Raw genomic sequence first — 18,931 nt, 5'->3', positions numbered from 1 at the left:
AAATCTATTATGTATCTTAAAAGGGAGGTTCTCAATGGGGTAGGTTTTGGGGTGGGAGATGGGTCTAAGGTGAGATTCTAGAAGGATGTGTGGCAAGGTGATCGAAGCCTTCAAGAAATTTTCCCTTGGCTACTTGTTGCTACTGATCCGAACATTACGGTTAAAGGTTGCACCTCAAGTCATGGTGTGTGGCTTCCTCCATGTAGAAGAAACCTTCACAACGATGAAATTGCTGACCATGCTTCTCTTTTAAACCTCTTGTCGGGAATATCTCTTTCAGTTGAAGCTGATTCAATGCATTGGTTAAATTCGAGTTCAGGCCATTTTTTAGTTAAGTCACTTTATTCCGTGCATTCTGGGGAGGCCCACAGTGGTTCCAAAGGTCACACCTTTTATTTACGGTTCTACGGTGCACCCTCCAAAGTGGTGGCATTCGCTTGGCTTGTTGGAATAGATTTCTCACCATCGACAACTTAAGAAAAAGGGGTTTAATGTTAGTCAATGCTTGCCCTCTCTGCTTGCAAGATGAGGAATCAGTGAACCATCTCTTCCTACACCGTGTTTGCTAGATAGGTTTGGATCAGTTTCATTGGCATTTCTGGGGTGTCGTGGGTCATGCCAGAATCAATCGATGTCTTCCTAGTGCAGTGGCACGCAGGTAGAGTAGGTAATTTGGGCCTCGAGGTGTGGAGAATCTCTCTTTCGGTGGGATTACGGGCCATCTGGAAAGAGCGGAATAACAAACGCTTTTGGAATGTGTTAGGCAGTCCAGACAATGTCTTCCTTAGGGCCAAATCTTTTGTTATAGTAGGCAGCGGCGGCCCCTAAATTTAAGGGTTCCAGGTAGTTCGGGTTGTATTTTTCCGGCCTTCGTGCACGCAGCGCTGGAGGTGTTTTTCTTTTGTTATGTATTCTTTTGGCTTTGCTGCTTATCAATAAATTGTCATCCTTCAAAAAAAAAAAAAATGAATGAAATAACAGATCCACCTGAAATACTCAAAAATGTCAAATTAAAGAAGACAAATCAAGCCAAAAGCTTAAGAATTAAGATCCACTTGTACCTCACATATAAAATGCACTCCAAGAGCATAACACTTAACAGATCAACATGAGCATACCACATATTAGTAGCCATTGAAGGACCATCAGATCTCCCTCCATATTGATGATCCAAATATTGTAACCCCACAATGGACCGCCACAAACATACTAATGGTGAACCAAAAATAGTAGTCTTGTATACAATGAAATAGAGGAAACTTAGATATCCATCCAATTTAGGTCTGACTAAGCAAGATAAAAGAAGAGTAAATAATAATTAGCATCATTACCTTAGCCTTAGATGATGATGATAATTATGAGCATTACCTTAGGCTCAGTAAGTGGTGAAACAGGAAATGTGTTCAGGGATCTTTTCGTATCATCGTCAGAGGAACAATCAGAACACAAAAAGTGATCTAGCTTTTTTGCTTGTTCGATAGTCATGCCCATACAAGAAGGATGAAACCTGCAAAGATAATGAGGAATATGTGATAAATCATGTAATATAGGAAGCAAAAAAAAAAAAAAACCAGAAAGGAGCAAAAGGTGAAGATCATTGAGAAGAGGGAACACTATCAAATAGCAAATGCCTGCTCTCAGTAAGTTCTAGATTTCTTTCCTTTCTTTTTTCTTTTTTTCTTTTCTTGATCAGCAACAAAAGAATTTTAATAAAAGACCTCAAAGGAAGCAAAAGAGACAAGACCCATCCAGGCAATGGAACGAGTCCCCCATACATAAAGGAAGCTTATGGACCCATCCTTAGCCACAGAATTAGTGATACGAGTGGATTCACAATTAATTTGATTAGCAACAATTTCCCATGACTAAAGAGGGTGTGATCCATTGAGGATGAAGGCAAGCTTCCATGAGGTAATGCCCCACATGCTCAAGCAATCAGAACACAAAACATGATCTGGCTTTTTTGCTTGTTCAATAGTCATGCCCATACAAGAAGGATGAAACCTGCAAAGATAATGAGGTATATGTGATAAATCATGTGATATAGGAGCAAAGGTAAGAATCATTGAATGGAAGGAACATTATCAAACGGCAAATGCCTAATGTCAGTAAGTTCCAGATTTCTTTTTTTTTCTGCTCTTGATCAGCGACAAAAAAAAAAAGAATTTTAATAAAAGACCACAAAGGAGGCAAAAGAGATAAGATCCATCATGGCAATGGATACAAGTCCCCCATAAATAAAGGACGCCTATGGACCCCATCCTTAGCCAAAATTAGATTCACATTTAATTTGATTAAAAACAATTTCCCATGACGAGGATAGAGGGCATGATCCATTTAGGATGAAGGCAAGCTTCCATGAGGAGGGAATGTCCCACATGCTCAAGCAATAGCATTATGCAAATCCACTCCAGTTGCAAATTCGACTAGGAAAACCTAAATTGGCCTAACACAACACCCCCTCCAGTTGCAAATTAAACCAGGGAAACCAGAAAATTTATTAAATTGCCTAACCAACAGCCCAAAAATCTTTTGATTGTGCCAATCATATGGACAAGACTAGAATAAAGGTCTTCAAAAATTCTTCTATTCATTTCTTTCCATATTTCGCACATAATTGCAAAGGAAAGCATCCTCCACAGGACTCTTACCTTTAAGAGTTAAAAAGGGCCTCCAGACCACCTTGACATCAAGTTGACTCAGGAGACCAGCAAAACCAATCGAGTTCATAAGGCACAAAAAACTTGGTCCGAATCTTGCATGCCAAAGTATATCAAAAATAAAAAGTTGATACACGGGTTTTCCTTCTTTTGACACATAATGCACCTATTAGCAAAGGGCAGCTTCTTTTCTGAAGTTTGTCAATAGTTCAAGATCTTGATTGTTGTGGCTCCCAACAAAAAGCTTTCAACACAGGGAGGTGCACCTCTGCCCTAAACCTTTGCCCATGGGTGCTAGTTGAAAGTAGAACATTAAAGAGAAAAGATGATGAGAGAGATTGAGTAGAATAACGAGAAGAAGATGGGTGAGAAAAGGACAGAGAGAGAGAGAGAGAGTGAGTGAGAGAGAGAGAGAGAGAGAGAGAGAGAGAGAGAGAGAGAGACTAGGGTTAATGTTGTATTAGTCCCAAAATGACTAATGCTATCTTATTAATAAGAGGGATGCATAATACTCTGCAGGACTACACAAAATACAAGAGCATGACTCATATATCTCTACCCTCCCCTGAAGCTAGAGCATCAATATCAATCATGCCAGCTTGTTACAAACCCTATCGAGATAGTTAAGTGCAATGCCTTCAGTGAGAAAATCAACAAGTTGATCTTCAAACTTCTGATATGATATATTCACTTCTTTGAAGTCACCTATTCTAGAAGAACATGGAAGTAAACTTCAAAGTGCTTGGTATGGTCACAATACACCGGATTAGGAGAAATATGAATTGCAGCCAAGTTGTCACAATGAAGTGTTGTGGAACAAATAACAGGCATCCATATCTCAAACAACAATGTTTTTAACCAAAAGAGTTCACAAACTCCATAAGCCATAGCACGATATTCCACCATAGCATTAGAGTGAGCCACGTCACCAAATCACCACACTCAAGAATACAATAGGCAGTAGCCAATAGTAGATCATGGATCCGTCTAAGGTCCTGCTCAATCTGCATTTGTGTATGCTTCAACATTTAACTGAGCATGCTTCAAATACAATAAACCTTTACCAGGAGATTTTTCAAGCATCTCAAGATTTGATAGACAGCTTTTAAATGACCTGAGTGTGGAGTATGCATGAGTTGACTGACAACCCTAACAGGATAAGCAATGTCAGATCTCATGATAGTCAAATAGAGAAAGCTTCTGACTAACCGCTGATAAATCCTAACATCAGGCAACAAGTCCCAACTAACTGAAGCTGATTCTGGTTCAATAGGAGTGTCCACTAGCCTAGCACCAAGTTGCCTAGAGTCACGAAGTACGGCCAGAGAGTATTTCCATTGAGAGATGACTAGGCCTTGACACGACCAAGCCACCTCAATGCTGGAGACATACCACAGAGGACACAGATCCTTTATATCAAACTCTTGAATTAAGAATCACTGAAAATATTTTATCCCCTCAGAATCATCTCATGTAACAACAATATCATCTACATAGACAATCACAGTTGTTATTCTAGTAGCACATCTAAAGGATAACCATGATCAGCACTGCTACAAGTATATCCACACTTCAACATTGCAGCGTTGAACCACTCAAACCATGCACGCAGAGACTTATTTAAACCATAAAGAACTTTCCCAACTGCTACACTGTATCAGCACCTGTCAATGGAGAAAACCAAGAGATGGAGCCATATACACCTCTTATTAAAAGTCCCCACAAAGAAATGCATTCTTGACATCTAATTGGTATACAGGCCAAGAATGATTCTGAGCAAGAGACGAGAACACAAAAAGGTTCAGTTTAGCAATTGGTGAAAAGGTACAATGGAAATACACCCCTTGAGATTGAGTAAGGGCCCCTGACTACTAGACATGATTTAGAGTGCTCAGTTCCTAGCATCGGTCATCTTCCTGCTTGTAGGCAAAACATATCTTCTTAATTTCTATCTGTTGAGGGGTAAGGAACTAGTAGAGGAAGAGGAACACTGGGAAACATCACCAGAAGATTCAAGAGGCCAATAAGAGTTATGTTATCACTAGAGAAGCCCCCCTGAATCAAAGGACTATTGAGGCATTCACTTTGAGATGTGTAGAAGGAATCAATGTTGTCGAATCGCATACAGAAGATTCAAGAGGCCAATAAGAGTTATGTTATCACTAGAGAAGCCCCCCTGAATCAAAGGACTGTTGAGGCATTTACTTGAGATGTGTAGAAGGAATCAATGTTGTCGAATCGCATACAATCGCATATATATATATATATATATAGAGAGAGAGAGAGAGAGAGAGAGGAATGCTCACCTATGCACCAGTTCTCATGAGAACTTGTGAGAACTTTTTCAGAACTCATCTCCCATTATACGAGCCCAAAATCTGAACTATCCACGTGATACAACACCCCATGAAACCACCGAGGCCCAACTTTTACCTTGATCCAAAACTTTGGTGGGTCATGGCAAAAGAGAGACAAATCAAGGGAGGAAATTGTTTCCTTTTGCCATGGCCCATCAAAGTTTTGGATCAGGGTAAAAGTTGGGCCCCAGGGGGTTTCATGGGGTGTTGTATCACGTGGACGGGAGATGGTGTGTAGGTGAGCATTCCTCTCTCTCTCTCTCTCTCTCTCTCTCTCTCTCTCTCTCTCTCTCTCTCTCTCTCTCTCTCTATATATATATATATATATCTATCTATGTGTGTGTGTGTGTGTTGTGTGTGTGTGTATTATATGCAAATTGCATATATATATATATATATATATATTGTTATGCGAAAAATGGGGTGACCCATGAAAGGAGGTCGAACCAACAACCAACACAAACCAATGGGCCAAGCTACTCGAAAGATAACTACTGTCAGAGAAGTAGGATAGGTCAGCACAACCATAGGTCGACATGACCACAGGTCGGCACGACCTCCGACGAGCTTCCCCGAAGAACAGCTTAATAGGGTTGTCAGGCCCAGCAAAGGGAGCTAAGAACTACTGGAGTCAATGATCACAAAGACACCACAAGCTTGCTTCATCAGTATTATCATCGGAGTGATACCGACCCACTGATAGCTCGGTATCGTCCATCTCCAAGGTGTCGTCTACCTCTACCGTCCGATCTTATCTATGAGTCGGACGGATCTATCGGCTTTCGACTGACGTTCAATCTTATCCAAAGCAGACGACCCGAAGGTCTCCCCTGAGATCTCCGGGGATAAGATTGGAATCCCAGAGATCTCGGACGTCGAAGATCTCGGGAAGATCTCCGATATATTAGGAGTCCTAAGCAAAAAAGATCTCCAACGGTGTGATCTTCCCTCCAACAGGAAAGATCTTCTGACTGTGTGATCTTCCCTCTATTATAACTAGGCAAGGCCTCTAAACAGTGAAAGGTACACACTAAAATACAACTCAAAAACTTTTACACACTGATGACTCTTTTCCTTTAAGATCATTTCTACAAAGACCCGGATCCCTGACTTAGGCATCGGAGGGTCCCCTGCATGAGCCAGGGTCTTCCTTGTTTGTTTTATGTGCAGGCACCCAAGGGTCTAAGAAGCGTCTACCGAAAAATAGCATCAACATATATAATTTAAGAAAAAAAAAAAATTTTAAAAAGAGTAAAAAAATATAAGAAACTAAGGGGAACTTTCCTAAATTAATAGATAACTAATTTTACATATTGAAAATACATTTGTGAGAAATAAAATCACTTAAACAATGAATTAAACATCAAGTCATTAACAATCAACAATATAGTTAATAAGTAAGAAGTAACAACAAAATCAACAAGCTATTTATTTATTATTGTAGAAAATCAACAAGCTATCTTCCATGAAACTTGAAAGTGCTTGAATATTGATCTTTCAATCTCCAAGAGAGAGGGAATGTAGGGGGGAGAGAGAGAGAGAGAGAGAGAGAGACCACTTGGAAGTAGGAAATGTAAGATAGAGAAAGAGAGGCTAAGACCACTTGGAATTAAGAAATGTAAGAGAAGAAGAGAGTAAGAGAGTTTTGGAGTGAGAATATTGCAAATGGATGAGGTTTGGAAGCCTTTTTATAGGCAACAAGTCGTTTTTTTTTTTTTTGCAAAAAATAAAAATAAAAAATTTAATGGGTCATGGCCAATATGCGATCGCATATTTTCACATATGCCACACATGCGATCGCATATTTGCCATGATCGCATATGCAATCTGCATATGGATATGCGCATATGTGGTCACACATGACAACACTGGAAGGAATATATTCAAAGAAGTCACATCCATAGAAATAAATGGTTTGCCACGAGCACTAGGACAATAATATCTGTACACTTTTCTTGGAGCTGAAGTATCCAATAAATATATATATATATATATATATATATATATATATATATATATATATATATTGCCTTCACATTCAATTTATGATGGTGAATGCTAGGAACATGGACAAAGTATACTCAACAAAACATTTTTGAAGGTATTGGAAACATAAGCTTAGTTGGTTGGAGCATCTGAATCGGTGTTTTACCACCCAAAACTCTCAAAGGTACACAATTTATTACGCAACTGTTAGAACTGCACTTACCAAAAATATTTAGGAGCATTTCTCTCAGTGAGTATAGCATGAGCTACTTCAAGGAGATATATATTCTTTCTTTCAACTACTCCAATCTATTGAAGACTATACAAACAAGTGGTTTGAGATTCAATCCCACTGTTCAACAAATAGAATTCAAAATCATTAGAGATATACTTCCCTCTATTGTCAGAATGAAAAAACTTAACCGTTGCATCTAATTCAGTGAAAACCATTTTATGAACAATCTGATAGATGAAGAATACTTCATCTTTAGATTTCATAAGAAAAATCCACGTAGTTCAAGTACAATCATCAATAAAGGACAGAAAGTTCTTAAAGCAAACACGGTTAAAACTGAAGACACCCTACACATCAGAATGAACTGAAGAAAAAGGAAGATCAAATCTTAGACTACTAAGATAAATGTTTCTACAATGCTTAGCTAACTGGCATGGCTCACATTGAATTTTACTCGAGATATTTGAAGTAAATAAAGAAGTAACAATCCGAAACTAGAAAGAGGCATGTCATTAACAACAGTGCCAAAACATTTCTCAATCTTTAACAGGAAGATTGAAATGCTGATTAAACATTGTTCAAAAGGTAGAACAACTAGAGACCACCATTCTCACTACCACACCAATCATCTGTCCAGTCTTCAGGTCTTAAAACACACAACAGGAAGGGGAAAAAAATGTTACACTAACGGCCTGGAAAGACTGCTGACAGACAACAGATACGGAAAAATTTGCAACATGAAGCACATAAACAATGATAAAAATGGAGATACATTGACAGTGTACATATTCCCTTAACATGGATACATGATCCATCTGACATTTTCACTCGATTAGTATTAGCTGAGAATGAATGAGGAAAACTCAGTGTTCATGCCTGACATATCATCTGGAGCACTACAATCTATGATCCAGGATGGACTCACAGAAGATGAAGACACAAGATGAGCAAATGCTAATATACCTCGCTGATCAAATACAAGACAGAGAGGAGGCACCTTCAAGAACAAAGGGACGACAAAGCAGCCCTGAAATCTCATATGATGGTAATAACTGTTAATGACTGTGGATGTGGGCCATACAGTTCTGGATGAATGAAATAAGTGCCCGTACAGTGGTATGGCCCACCTAGTCTTGAGTTTAGTCTCTGTTTCTCTCTATTTAGTCAATTAGGTACAGTTAATATTAAAATGTCATATTGTGAGGGATACTTGTGGAATTTTTGCTATTTTAACTTAATATGGAAAAGAGAGAGGGAAAGGGTGTGTGGCCCTAATCAGATTCTCACTCCATTCCCTGTTTCCATCTCTTTTTCTTTCTCTCTTTTATTTATTTTCTCTACTACATACTTCTACATGGTGTCAAAGTGGATTTCATTCTGATTTACACCACTTTCTTTTCTTCTATCTCTTCCATCTCATAAATTTTTCTTTTTCTTTTTCTCTTTGCTCTTTACATTCTCATTATGCTGCAAGTTCTATAGGAAACCTAGGGTTCCTTCTTTTTCTTAGCAAACCGGGCCTTTTGTAATGGTCCATGTGCAAGAGAGTGAATGTTGTGTCCATGATCATTGCTCTTCTTATTCAGTTGGAACGTGTGGGCTGATTGTTTTGTCAAGTGTGGTGTGTACATCATATGGAGTGTTCTTATAGCACGGAGAGTCAGCCCTCATTCGTGTAAGCACTCTCGCATTCTCTCTTTTTTTTTTCTTTTAAATGAAGATGAAGGGTGATCGAAAGATTTGGGTTCCTAAATCCATCTGATCTTTTACAGGTTCAAATAACCTTTATGAAACTAAATAGAGCAAATTATCTCTAGTGGTCTAAATCAATTCAAGTGTTTCTAAGCAAAGGCAAATTAAAATATCTAACCACGGCGAAACTAGATGAAAGTGATAGCACATATGATCAATGGATCCAGAAAATAAAATAAAATAAAATAAAATAAAAAACTCTTAGATCATGACGTAGTTGTGGAACAATATGGAAACATATGTTAGCAAGAATATATTGTTTTTAAATACTGGAACTTGGATGCATTACAAGAGAGATGAATTCATCCAACAAAAACATCTCTCATACATATCAGTTTTTTGAAGAGATCTTTTATTTCAACAAGGAGATAAATCCCTTGATGAATACTATTCAAAACTCAAAGGAATGTGGGAAGAGTTGAATGTGTATTAGCCACTTAGGTGCCGTTTGATAAACTGAAAAATAAGCTTTGAAAATTAAGTTAAGTGCTAAATTGTAATTTTGAAATAATTTTAGGGATATTTTAGTCAAAAGTGAAAAGAAATTTTAATACACCACCACTTTCAACATTCAACCTTCAGCATTAAGTGAAGAGAGGGGAGCTAGCAAACAGGTCCATGTTTTCAGTGAAAATTTATTTAAGCACTGAATAATCTAGATTTTTCAAACGACCTGAATCATAGAAGTGCTGAAAATAAGTGACAAGTGCTAAAAAATAGTTTTATCAAATGGCGCCTTACTAGTAATCTAGAGAAATAACATTAACATCACGAGGAGTTCTGTGTGGCGAAATGCCTACCAGGTTTTAAACCAGAATATGAGCTAATACATCCATAGATCTTGAGTGGCAAGGATGTTCCATCTCTAAATGAAGTTTATGATTGCCTTCAACGTGTATCCCTTGGCTCTGCATGTAGAGTCAATGATAATTATGCTCTGACATCATTTGTTGGATGAGGAAGAAGTGGTGGTCACGGTGGCCAAGGTAATCAAGAAAGTGGCAAAGGTAATCAAGGTGGTCATAGTAGAAGTTATGGAACTAGGAAGTCAAATCACACTGTTAAGAAATGTTGAGACGTCCATGGGAAACTAGCTTGGACAAATCAGGCATCTTATTCTAAAGACAGTAGCAGGCCACATTCTATTGGTTCTACTCCTACAACTTGGCATCCAAGTACCTCTAGTGACATACGCTTACAATGAGTATTCCAAGTTATTGAAGAATCAAACTACCAAGTTATAGAAGAATCAAACTATCTCTGTTGCTACTCCCATCCTACAGCCACATTCATGAACTCGAGTATGATTTGTTTACGATTGAGCTCCTAAACTTCATGGATCATTAATTATGGGGCAAGTGAATCCAATGCCTCTTCTCTATTGATATATTATTGTCGAGTTCCTCAATCACTTCGGCAAATGGTACCCAATCCAAAGTGTGTAGAATGGGTATTGTTGTTCCTTTCTTTCATTATCACATGTTCTTGATGTGCCTAAATGTCCCTTTAGCCATATGTCTGTTAGTAAACTCACAAACACTAACTGCTCCATGTCTTTCTATCGTTCACACTACGGTTTCCAAGATCTAAAGACAAAGACAAAGATTGGTTGAGGATGTGAACATGGTGAGCTTTACTATATTAACCATGAAGTAATTGGAGCAATAACACAAAACAACATCACTCCTTGCCAGTAGCATTGTCGTCTTGGTTACCTATCCTTGAAAATTCTCAAAAGTGTTATTCATTCATTGTTGTTTGTGTCAGTTTTAGAATGTGAAGTGTGTGAGTTAAGTAAGATCAATGAGTCACTTTTCCACCAGGTGTGGATAAGCGTAATCTAGTTCCATTCGCTTTTGGTTCATTCAGATGTTTGAGGACCTATTCCGGTCTCTAATTCAAGGTATAAGTATCTTATTACTTCTGTTGATGATTTTTCAAGAATGACTTGGCTTTATTTAATAAAAGATAGATTTGAACTATTCTCTATTTTTAAGATCTTTCAGATGGAAGTTCATAATCAATTCAACTCCAACGTGTGTGTGTGTGTGCGTGTCGTTCAGATGATGGTAAGAAGTATATATCCAATTCACTTAGCCTGTATTCATCTGAAAATGGTTTTTCTCATCAAAGATTATATGCCAAACTCCACAACAAAATGGTATCACAAAATGGAGAAACTGCCATTTGCTTGAGATGACACGTGCCTTGTTGATTCATATGAATGTACAAAAAGTTTTTAGAGTGGTACTATTTTAACAACATATTATCTGATGAATTGAATGCCCTTTACTGTCTTAAATTCTTAATGGGTTAGTCGCCTCATGCAGTTTTGTTTCCATGTGTTCCATTATTCTCTTTGCTCCCAAGGTTTTTGGTTGTGTGTGCTTTGTTCATCAATTGAAGTTGGGCCATAATAAATTAGATCATTGAGCAATTAAATGTATTTTTCTTCGATATTCTAGAGCACCAAGGTGTTACAGCCATCCTCTTCGAATACAATTTTTTTGTGCAGATATTACCTTCTTTGAGTCCACTCCACTCTTTTCAAATAATGGTAGCTCTCTTAACTTAGAAGCTTCACCATTAGTACTTATGCTTATTCCTGTTGAAAAAGACACTATCCAATTGCCTCCTCCCACTAGTATGTCCATTCTTGCCGTGCTTACACTCAAAATCTACTCATGGTCAAAATGAGGACATAGTGTTACTAATCATAATGTGTCATCCACCATATCTTCTTCCAACCATGTTGATCCAGTCACTCCACCTATCTCCTAATTCGTTTGATATCCCTGTTGCTTTGAGGAAAGGTAAGCCTTCATGTACCGACCACCCTATCTCCAAATTTGTTTCTTTTCAATGTTTGTCTTCTACCTTCTGTAGAGTTGCATTGCCTTTGTTATCTCATTTTATTCCTATGTCATAGTAAGAAACATCATCACATACAGAGTGAAAGCAGGATATGGAAGAAGAAATGGCTACATTTTATCGAAATGACACTTAAAAGCTAACTAGTCTTCCCGCCAATAAACATATTGTTGGTTGTCAATGGGTGTATACCTTCAAATTTCAACCTGATGGCACAGTTAAATGATTGAAGGCTCACTTAGTAGCTAATGGATATACTCATACTCTCAACATCGGGTATACCGAAACCTTCTCTCCAAATGCCAAGCTTAATTCCATTCACATCATTCGATATGTAGTTGTTAATCATGGATGGGCCCTCTTTCAGTTTGATATTAAAAATGTCATTCTTCATGGTGATCTAACAAAGGAGGCATATATGGAGCAACCACATGGGTTGGTTGCTCAGGTGAAGTCAAATATGGTTTGTAAACTGAGAAAGGCAATTTATGGATTGAAGTCGTCACTGCATGCATGGTTTGATAGATTAAGGTTGTGTTAGCCTATGATTTTATTCGAAGTCATGTTGATCATTTTGTCTTCATAAGAAGAGGCGCACGGGTTTGATTATATTAGCTGTATATGTACATGGTATTATAGTTACAGGGAGTGATAGTAAAGGAATTGAGGATCTTAAAAAGTTATCTCCAACATCTCTTCCTAACAAAGGATTGGATCATTTTCGATGTTTCCTTTTTTGGTTAGAAGTTATCAAATCAAAGGAAAGTATTAATCTGTCTCAAAGGAAATATGTTTTGGATTTGCTCAGCTCACAAAAATAGGCCTTCTTGGTATTAAGTGGTTAAGACACTAATGGATCCAAATCATAAACCAGTTAGTGATCAACAAGATGTGGTTAAAGACCCAAGAAGGTATAAAAGATTGATTGGAAAATTCACTGGGCTAGATATAGAATATGGTATAAAAGATTGGTTGGAAAACTCACTAGGCTAGATATATAATATGCTACAAGTGTGGTAAGTCAATTTATGAGTTCTCCTAAGGTGTCTCACATGGATGCAATTATTCGGATCCTACGATATCTTAAAGGAGCACTGGACCAAGGAATTTTATATAAAAGAAATAATCATATTCAAGTTACAAGGTATTCTGATGCAAATTGGGCAGGCTCTCCAACTGATAGGCAATCTACTACTGGGTATTGCACATTTGAGGGGGGGTGGGGGGTGAGAATTTGGTCATGTAACCCAGTCAAGAAATGAATTTTGCAGTAACCTAGCCACAATCAATCTACACGAATTTATTCCAAGCTAGGCATCGACGACATCCATGCTCCAAATTGGGGGGGGTGTTTAGGCCCAGTTGACTTTTAGGAGAATGGGACTGGGGGCGTCCCACTATACGGCCTGCCTAGCTTCTTTCTTTTTTATATTTAGTAGTTATATTGGATTATTGATCTATGACTTGTTTGGAATATGAACTTCTTTTTCAAAATTGCAGAAATTTATTAAAATACCAAAAGGCGAGAACAAAAACAAAGCAAAAGACACACAAAAACAAAGAAACAAAACAACAAAAGAAAAACCAAAAACATCCGCTTAAGACTAAAACCAAAACAGAAGACCCAGCTTATCTACACAACTTGAAACAAGGCAAAAACCTAATTAGACCAACACTAGCAAGGGAAGGCTTGAGAGTCCAAGGCCGCAAGGCAAGACGACCAAACCACATCGTCTCGAGAGATTAGAGCCAGGGAAAGAGGAGTTCTGGAATGAGCATTATTGGTGGGGGTATTTTTATACTTTTTGGTTTTTATTATTAATATAAAGGGGAAGAGTGAGGACGTCCATCCCTAACTCTTTTTATTTTCTTCTCCTCTTTTCTTCATCTCTCTTTAATCTATGATTCTACATGGTATCAAAGCATCCTTGTTGCCGATCTAATTAATCTTTCTCTTCTTTTATTAGTTGGTCTCTCCCATCCCTCGTGCTGAAAATATTTTAACAAACTAGGGTTTCTTTTCTTGTTGTTGTGCCTGGCCTTTGTAATGGTCAATGCATGAGAAGGGGATGAAGTGTTCGTGATCATCACATGTCATGTGTGGGACATGTGGACATGTGGGTTGATTGCCTTCTTCGAATGCCATGTTTGTGATCATTGACCTTGTGATTGGTTGGATAGTTTGGACGTGTGGGCTAGTTATTCTCTTCAAGTGTGATGTTTATACCGGATGAAGCGTACAAGTTGGATATTCGTCTATTGCAACATTTTGATAATAGGAGTCGGCAATTGAATCCTGCACCTCCTTTGTTGTCTCAATGTACATGAACGTCCTAGCACTTTTTAGCTTCACAGAATGAAGCAACCATAACACAATTGTCATATAATATCTTCCCATTACCATGGGAGGGTAAATACCTTTGACTCCCCAACTATATTGTCCAAGTACCCCAGTTTCCGTCTCCCAACCAATAAACATTTTTGCGAACTTAGACTGCTCTAGATAATTCTCACCATCAAATTTAACTACCATGATCTATAATCTTGAATGTTCCACAACACTCGAAACTGAAACCCCCTTGAAGTTAGATACCACACCCAAAGTAATACTTGTATTTGACAACATTGCTTCAGATGCACTACCTACCTTCTCCATATACAAAAAATCACCAACAACAAATAGCTAACAAGACTGAAGTGAGAGCAGAGAGTTGTTAGCGCATGGCTTTCATCACACATAAGAGAGGCAAGGCAATGTTTTCTCTATCGTTATCGCATAACGTATCGCACCCTTGGGATACAGATATATATCAGTTATCACATGGGATATATCGGTTGTATTGCGTAATGTATCGTTGTTGTTGGGAAACATGGGAAACATTGGGAAATTGGTCGAATTTTTCAATAAAACTTCAAGGATTGTTAAAAAAAAGACATCAATACATACTTAGAAATCAAAATATTACAAATAATAATATGTGCACACAACAGGTTTCCATTGTATGGGGTCCTAATCTATGCGCTGTCTGACTAAACTAACGTTAAGTATAATCAAAGTCTATTTATATAATTTATAAATGTACAAAGATATGTATCGAAACACAAGCAATACATTAAAAAGCAAAAGAAGAATCACTAGATTAGGTTATGTACATATTTGGTTTTGTTTTTGGACACAAAGATTCCAACCAATTTGCAAAAAATTGGGAAATTTCGATTTTTCGCAATTTTTCGCAACTTGTCCATCTCCCTCAAATCTCGAAATTGAAGCTCCAAATTCATGATCTTTCATGCAAAACATGAAGAATCATGGATTTGTAACCATTTGACACTGATTTAACATGATTTACAACCCCAAAAAATAAAAAGGATCAAAAATAAAAAATGCTCACTGGATCGAACAAGTGGAGATATATTGCATTATCTATGTGTTTCGTATCGCACGGGTGGGATGCATCAGCCAATATCGTCGATACTGAAAACATTGAGGCAGGTAACTCCAAGAACAAGTACTACAGTCCATGCATCATCCAAACGCAGATTAGCCCCCATTATCGTCGATGCTGAAAATATTAAGGCAGGTAACTCCAAGAACAAGTACTATAGTCCATGCATCATCCAAACACAGATCAGCCCCCGATATCGTTAATACTGAAAACATTGAGGCAGTTAACTCCAAATACAAGTACTATAGTCCATGCACCATCCAAACACATAGATTCAACCCCACCCCCTCACAAAATGCACAAAACAAGATTGTACGACAATAATATGGAACAAAAATCATCACAGCTCCCTCGATCTTCCACGAAATTTCTCAATTCTTGTTTTTGAGGTTTACTAATATTCAACCAAACTTTTGATGATACTTTCGGAGTCCCATTAACCATATATAGAGAAATTAACCAAAGAGACACAAGCCTCAAACCACTTGCTCCACTTTTCACCAAATCCCATTTTTCTCAATTGGCATAGAAGAAACAACCAATCCACTTGATTATAAGATTTTCAATATCCATTTTACAAATAAGGTGTGGTTCTTTGCTTCTAAACAATGAATTGATCCACTCATTGGCTACATAGATATCATCCAAAATTTGCCTATCCATTACAAAGGCCCTTGGAGTGGAGAAATGATAAAAGCCCATAACTTCCTGAAGTCTCTAACCCATGACCTCCTAAATTCTTCCCGCTAACATTTTCCCAAGAATCTTGTATAGGTTAGTGACCAGGCTTATTAGCAAAAAGTCAACCACTTCAAAGCATCTTCTTTTCTTGTAGATAAGCATGATGAAAGTGGAATTTGCACATATGTGGATTTGATCTCATTTTAAAATTTGCCAACTACCTTCATGATATCATCTTTGAGAATTTCCCAACATTTCTAATAGAAAGCCATTGTAAGCCATTGTAAACACAACGGCATGGTATTAAAAAACTGTTATGTTGTGGCCGTAAAGGCCGTTACGTAAAGGAAAAGGTCATTCCCATTACGCGATAGGAGGGTGAATTAGTCCATTATGAAAAAAAGGGCCATATCAGCAATGTTATGGGGACAATACACTGTTACCAGCCAATACGACCATAAAGGCAACCTTCAAGATGCAAGACTATTTTGAGGGTCAAAACACAAAATTGAGTGGGATTTGATCAATCAAAGCGGAGTGGACCATGTTGGGAAATATTGGAAGAGGTAAACTATCACCTCTTTTTACTTTTCCATCTCCATTTTGTTGTAGTTACATGTAGTAGGCCCTAATCCACCAAATCATGCTTGACTTGTATTCAAAACTTGCATATAGTTATTACATAATAGCATGTAATTGTGTCATCAACTCTCTTTTATTAAAGATTGGAAAGAAATATATTGAAAAAGACGTAACGCCAAAAACAAGCAAAACAAAGAGGAAGGAAGGAAAAAAAAAAAAAAAGAAGAAGAAGAAGAAGAAGAAGAAGAAAAGAAAAGAAAAAACAGAAATAACCAAGAGATTTTTTATATTTTTTTTTTAAAAAAAAAAGAACTATACAACTCAAGACCTAGCTTCAAAGAAGCTAACTAATCCAAGATCAAAGAAACAATGGAGTTGTCTAAGAGATTTGGACTAAATGACCATTCCTTGAGATCCTAGATGATCTAATTAGAAACCAAAGAAGAGGAAGAGACATCCCAAAAACAACGATTGTTTCTCTTTCCATAAGGCCTAGAGAGTAGCCATCAGAGCCATCTTCCATGCTACTTTGGAATTCTTCTCGAGAGCTAGCCGTTCCAAATAAATAGAAGACATTGAACCGAGTCAGGCATGACCCAAGGGACATGGAATCTCCTACAGATAAACAACCACGCTTCAGTAACAAAAGACCAGTGAAGGAAGAGGTGTCTAATAGATTCTACATTGCCAAGGAAGAGGAGACAAATGTTTGGGTGAATGAGACCTCACCATTGAAGGTTATCCACTATTAAAATTCTCCCTCTCGCTAGAAGCCAGACAAAGGCAGAGATCTTGGGGGGAGATCTTGGGGGGAGCTTTATAAACCTAGATGAAAGAAGGGAGGGTGTTTCCCTGAGTGGACGTGGAACCTCTAATCTTGTTGAAGAAAGATTTGGTAGAGAATCCATTGGATGAGGAGAGGGTGCTAGAGAAGTTGAAGGAGATCTAGGAAAGAGTCAAATTCTTCATCTGACAATGTCCTTTTACATGGGGGGCATTAAACACCTGTTCCATCAGAGGAAAAGCAATCAAATATAGAGATAGAGATATTGGAAGATATTCTTGCTAAACCTGGATAAAGAGGAATGGGGATTGTCTAATATCCAATGATCTAACCAGAATCTAATCCTTGAACCATTTACCAACCTAAAAGAGACACCCTCAAGGAGGGTGGCCTTACGGGTAGAAACGGCTTTCCAAATACAAGAAGCTCGGTAATTGGAGGGTTTGGTGAACCATCCACTGTCCTCTAAACTAGTTTGGTGTCATCAACTCTTCATTACTCACATGTAGACTTATAAACTTCATTATATATTGATATTAGATATTTGCAAGCCAAAATATACGAATTTTATTATTTTAGAGTCAGTCGTAAGTTAACAGTATCAGGCAGACCGAGACAGCATTCTTATTAAAGAATGGCCCATTACACCATCGAATACACGTTCAAAACTAGAAAAGAATACATATTTGGGATCCTCACATTTTTCTGGATTTGTCCAATATTTTTTACATTTTTTCCTTATTAAAAAAAAAAAAAAAAAAGTCCAAACGTTATAGAGACGGCCATTACAAGGGTCGTAAAGGCCATAACAGTCACAAGGCTAGCTTTTATGCCGACTATTACCATTACCGAATACCTTGCCCACTAGGCCCAAGCTTATTGAATTCTATAATAAAATTGCATATGTTACGTATCTTCCTCAATCAAATCTTCCAAGCTAGTCAGCTTTGTCGAGAAGGATCAAATTGAAAGCAACGCCATCTAACAAGGGTCCTTTATAGGACTGATGCGCACGATGAGCAATAGTCTAGAAAAAAGGGAAAAGAAGAAAAAAGAAATGTCTTTTTTCTCCTCATCTAGAATCCATCGTTATGAATATCGGTACTAGGGGCATATCATCCCAGCCAGAAACATGATATGATATTAATGTCGCATATCTGTATAAGCCCATATCAGACTGTATTGGCCCATACCAATCGAGATTTTTTTTAAGCCAAAGAATTGAGAAAAAAAAAAACATCAAGAAAAGGGGGGGAAATGAGATAATAAAGAATCTATCATTTTTATGTATTTTTGACATGCATATAATCATGTATTAGACCATGCTTTAATAAGAATGTTGTACGTCGGTTTGACCTCTTGAAAATCAATCAAATGGGCCCTAATCGAACACAAACCAAGCACAATTTGGTGAATTGGGCTCATTACAATGAAATACAACAAAAAGAAGATAAACATCAAAACAAGTGAAGATTTACCCTTCTTTCCAAATTTTCCCATAATGGTCCACTTAAATCATTTATTTTAATCCCATAATGGTCCACTTAAATCATTTATTTTGATCCTAAAATAGATTT

At 37.6% G+C, this 18,931-nt stretch overlaps 1 protein-coding gene across 2 annotated transcripts in view; it reads right to left on the bottom strand.

Annotated features, from left to right (window-relative positions):
- LOC131228565 (chromatin remodeling protein EBS) overlaps positions 1-18,931 on the bottom strand; it is an 84,025-nt gene that overhangs the window by 48,217 nt on the left and 16,877 nt on the right. Inside the window, exon 4 of one of the 2 annotated variants that reach the window (XM_058224317.1) lies at positions 1,369-1,507. In XM_058224317.1, the coding sequence (XP_058080300.1) occupies positions 1,369-1,507 (139 nt within the window). Of the gene's footprint in view, positions 1-1,368; positions 1,508-1,850; positions 2,005-18,931 lie in introns of those variants that run through there. The other variant, XM_058224318.1, reaches the window with a different exon arrangement.

This window comes from Magnolia sinica, chromosome 16 (assembly GCF_029962835.1).
Source record: "Magnolia sinica isolate HGM2019 chromosome 16, MsV1, whole genome shotgun sequence".
Taxonomy (NCBI): Eukaryota; Viridiplantae; Streptophyta; class Magnoliopsida; order Magnoliales; family Magnoliaceae; genus Magnolia; species Magnolia sinica.
Note: the sequence above shows the minus strand (reverse complement) of the source record. Positions and strands in the feature narration are given on the sequence as shown.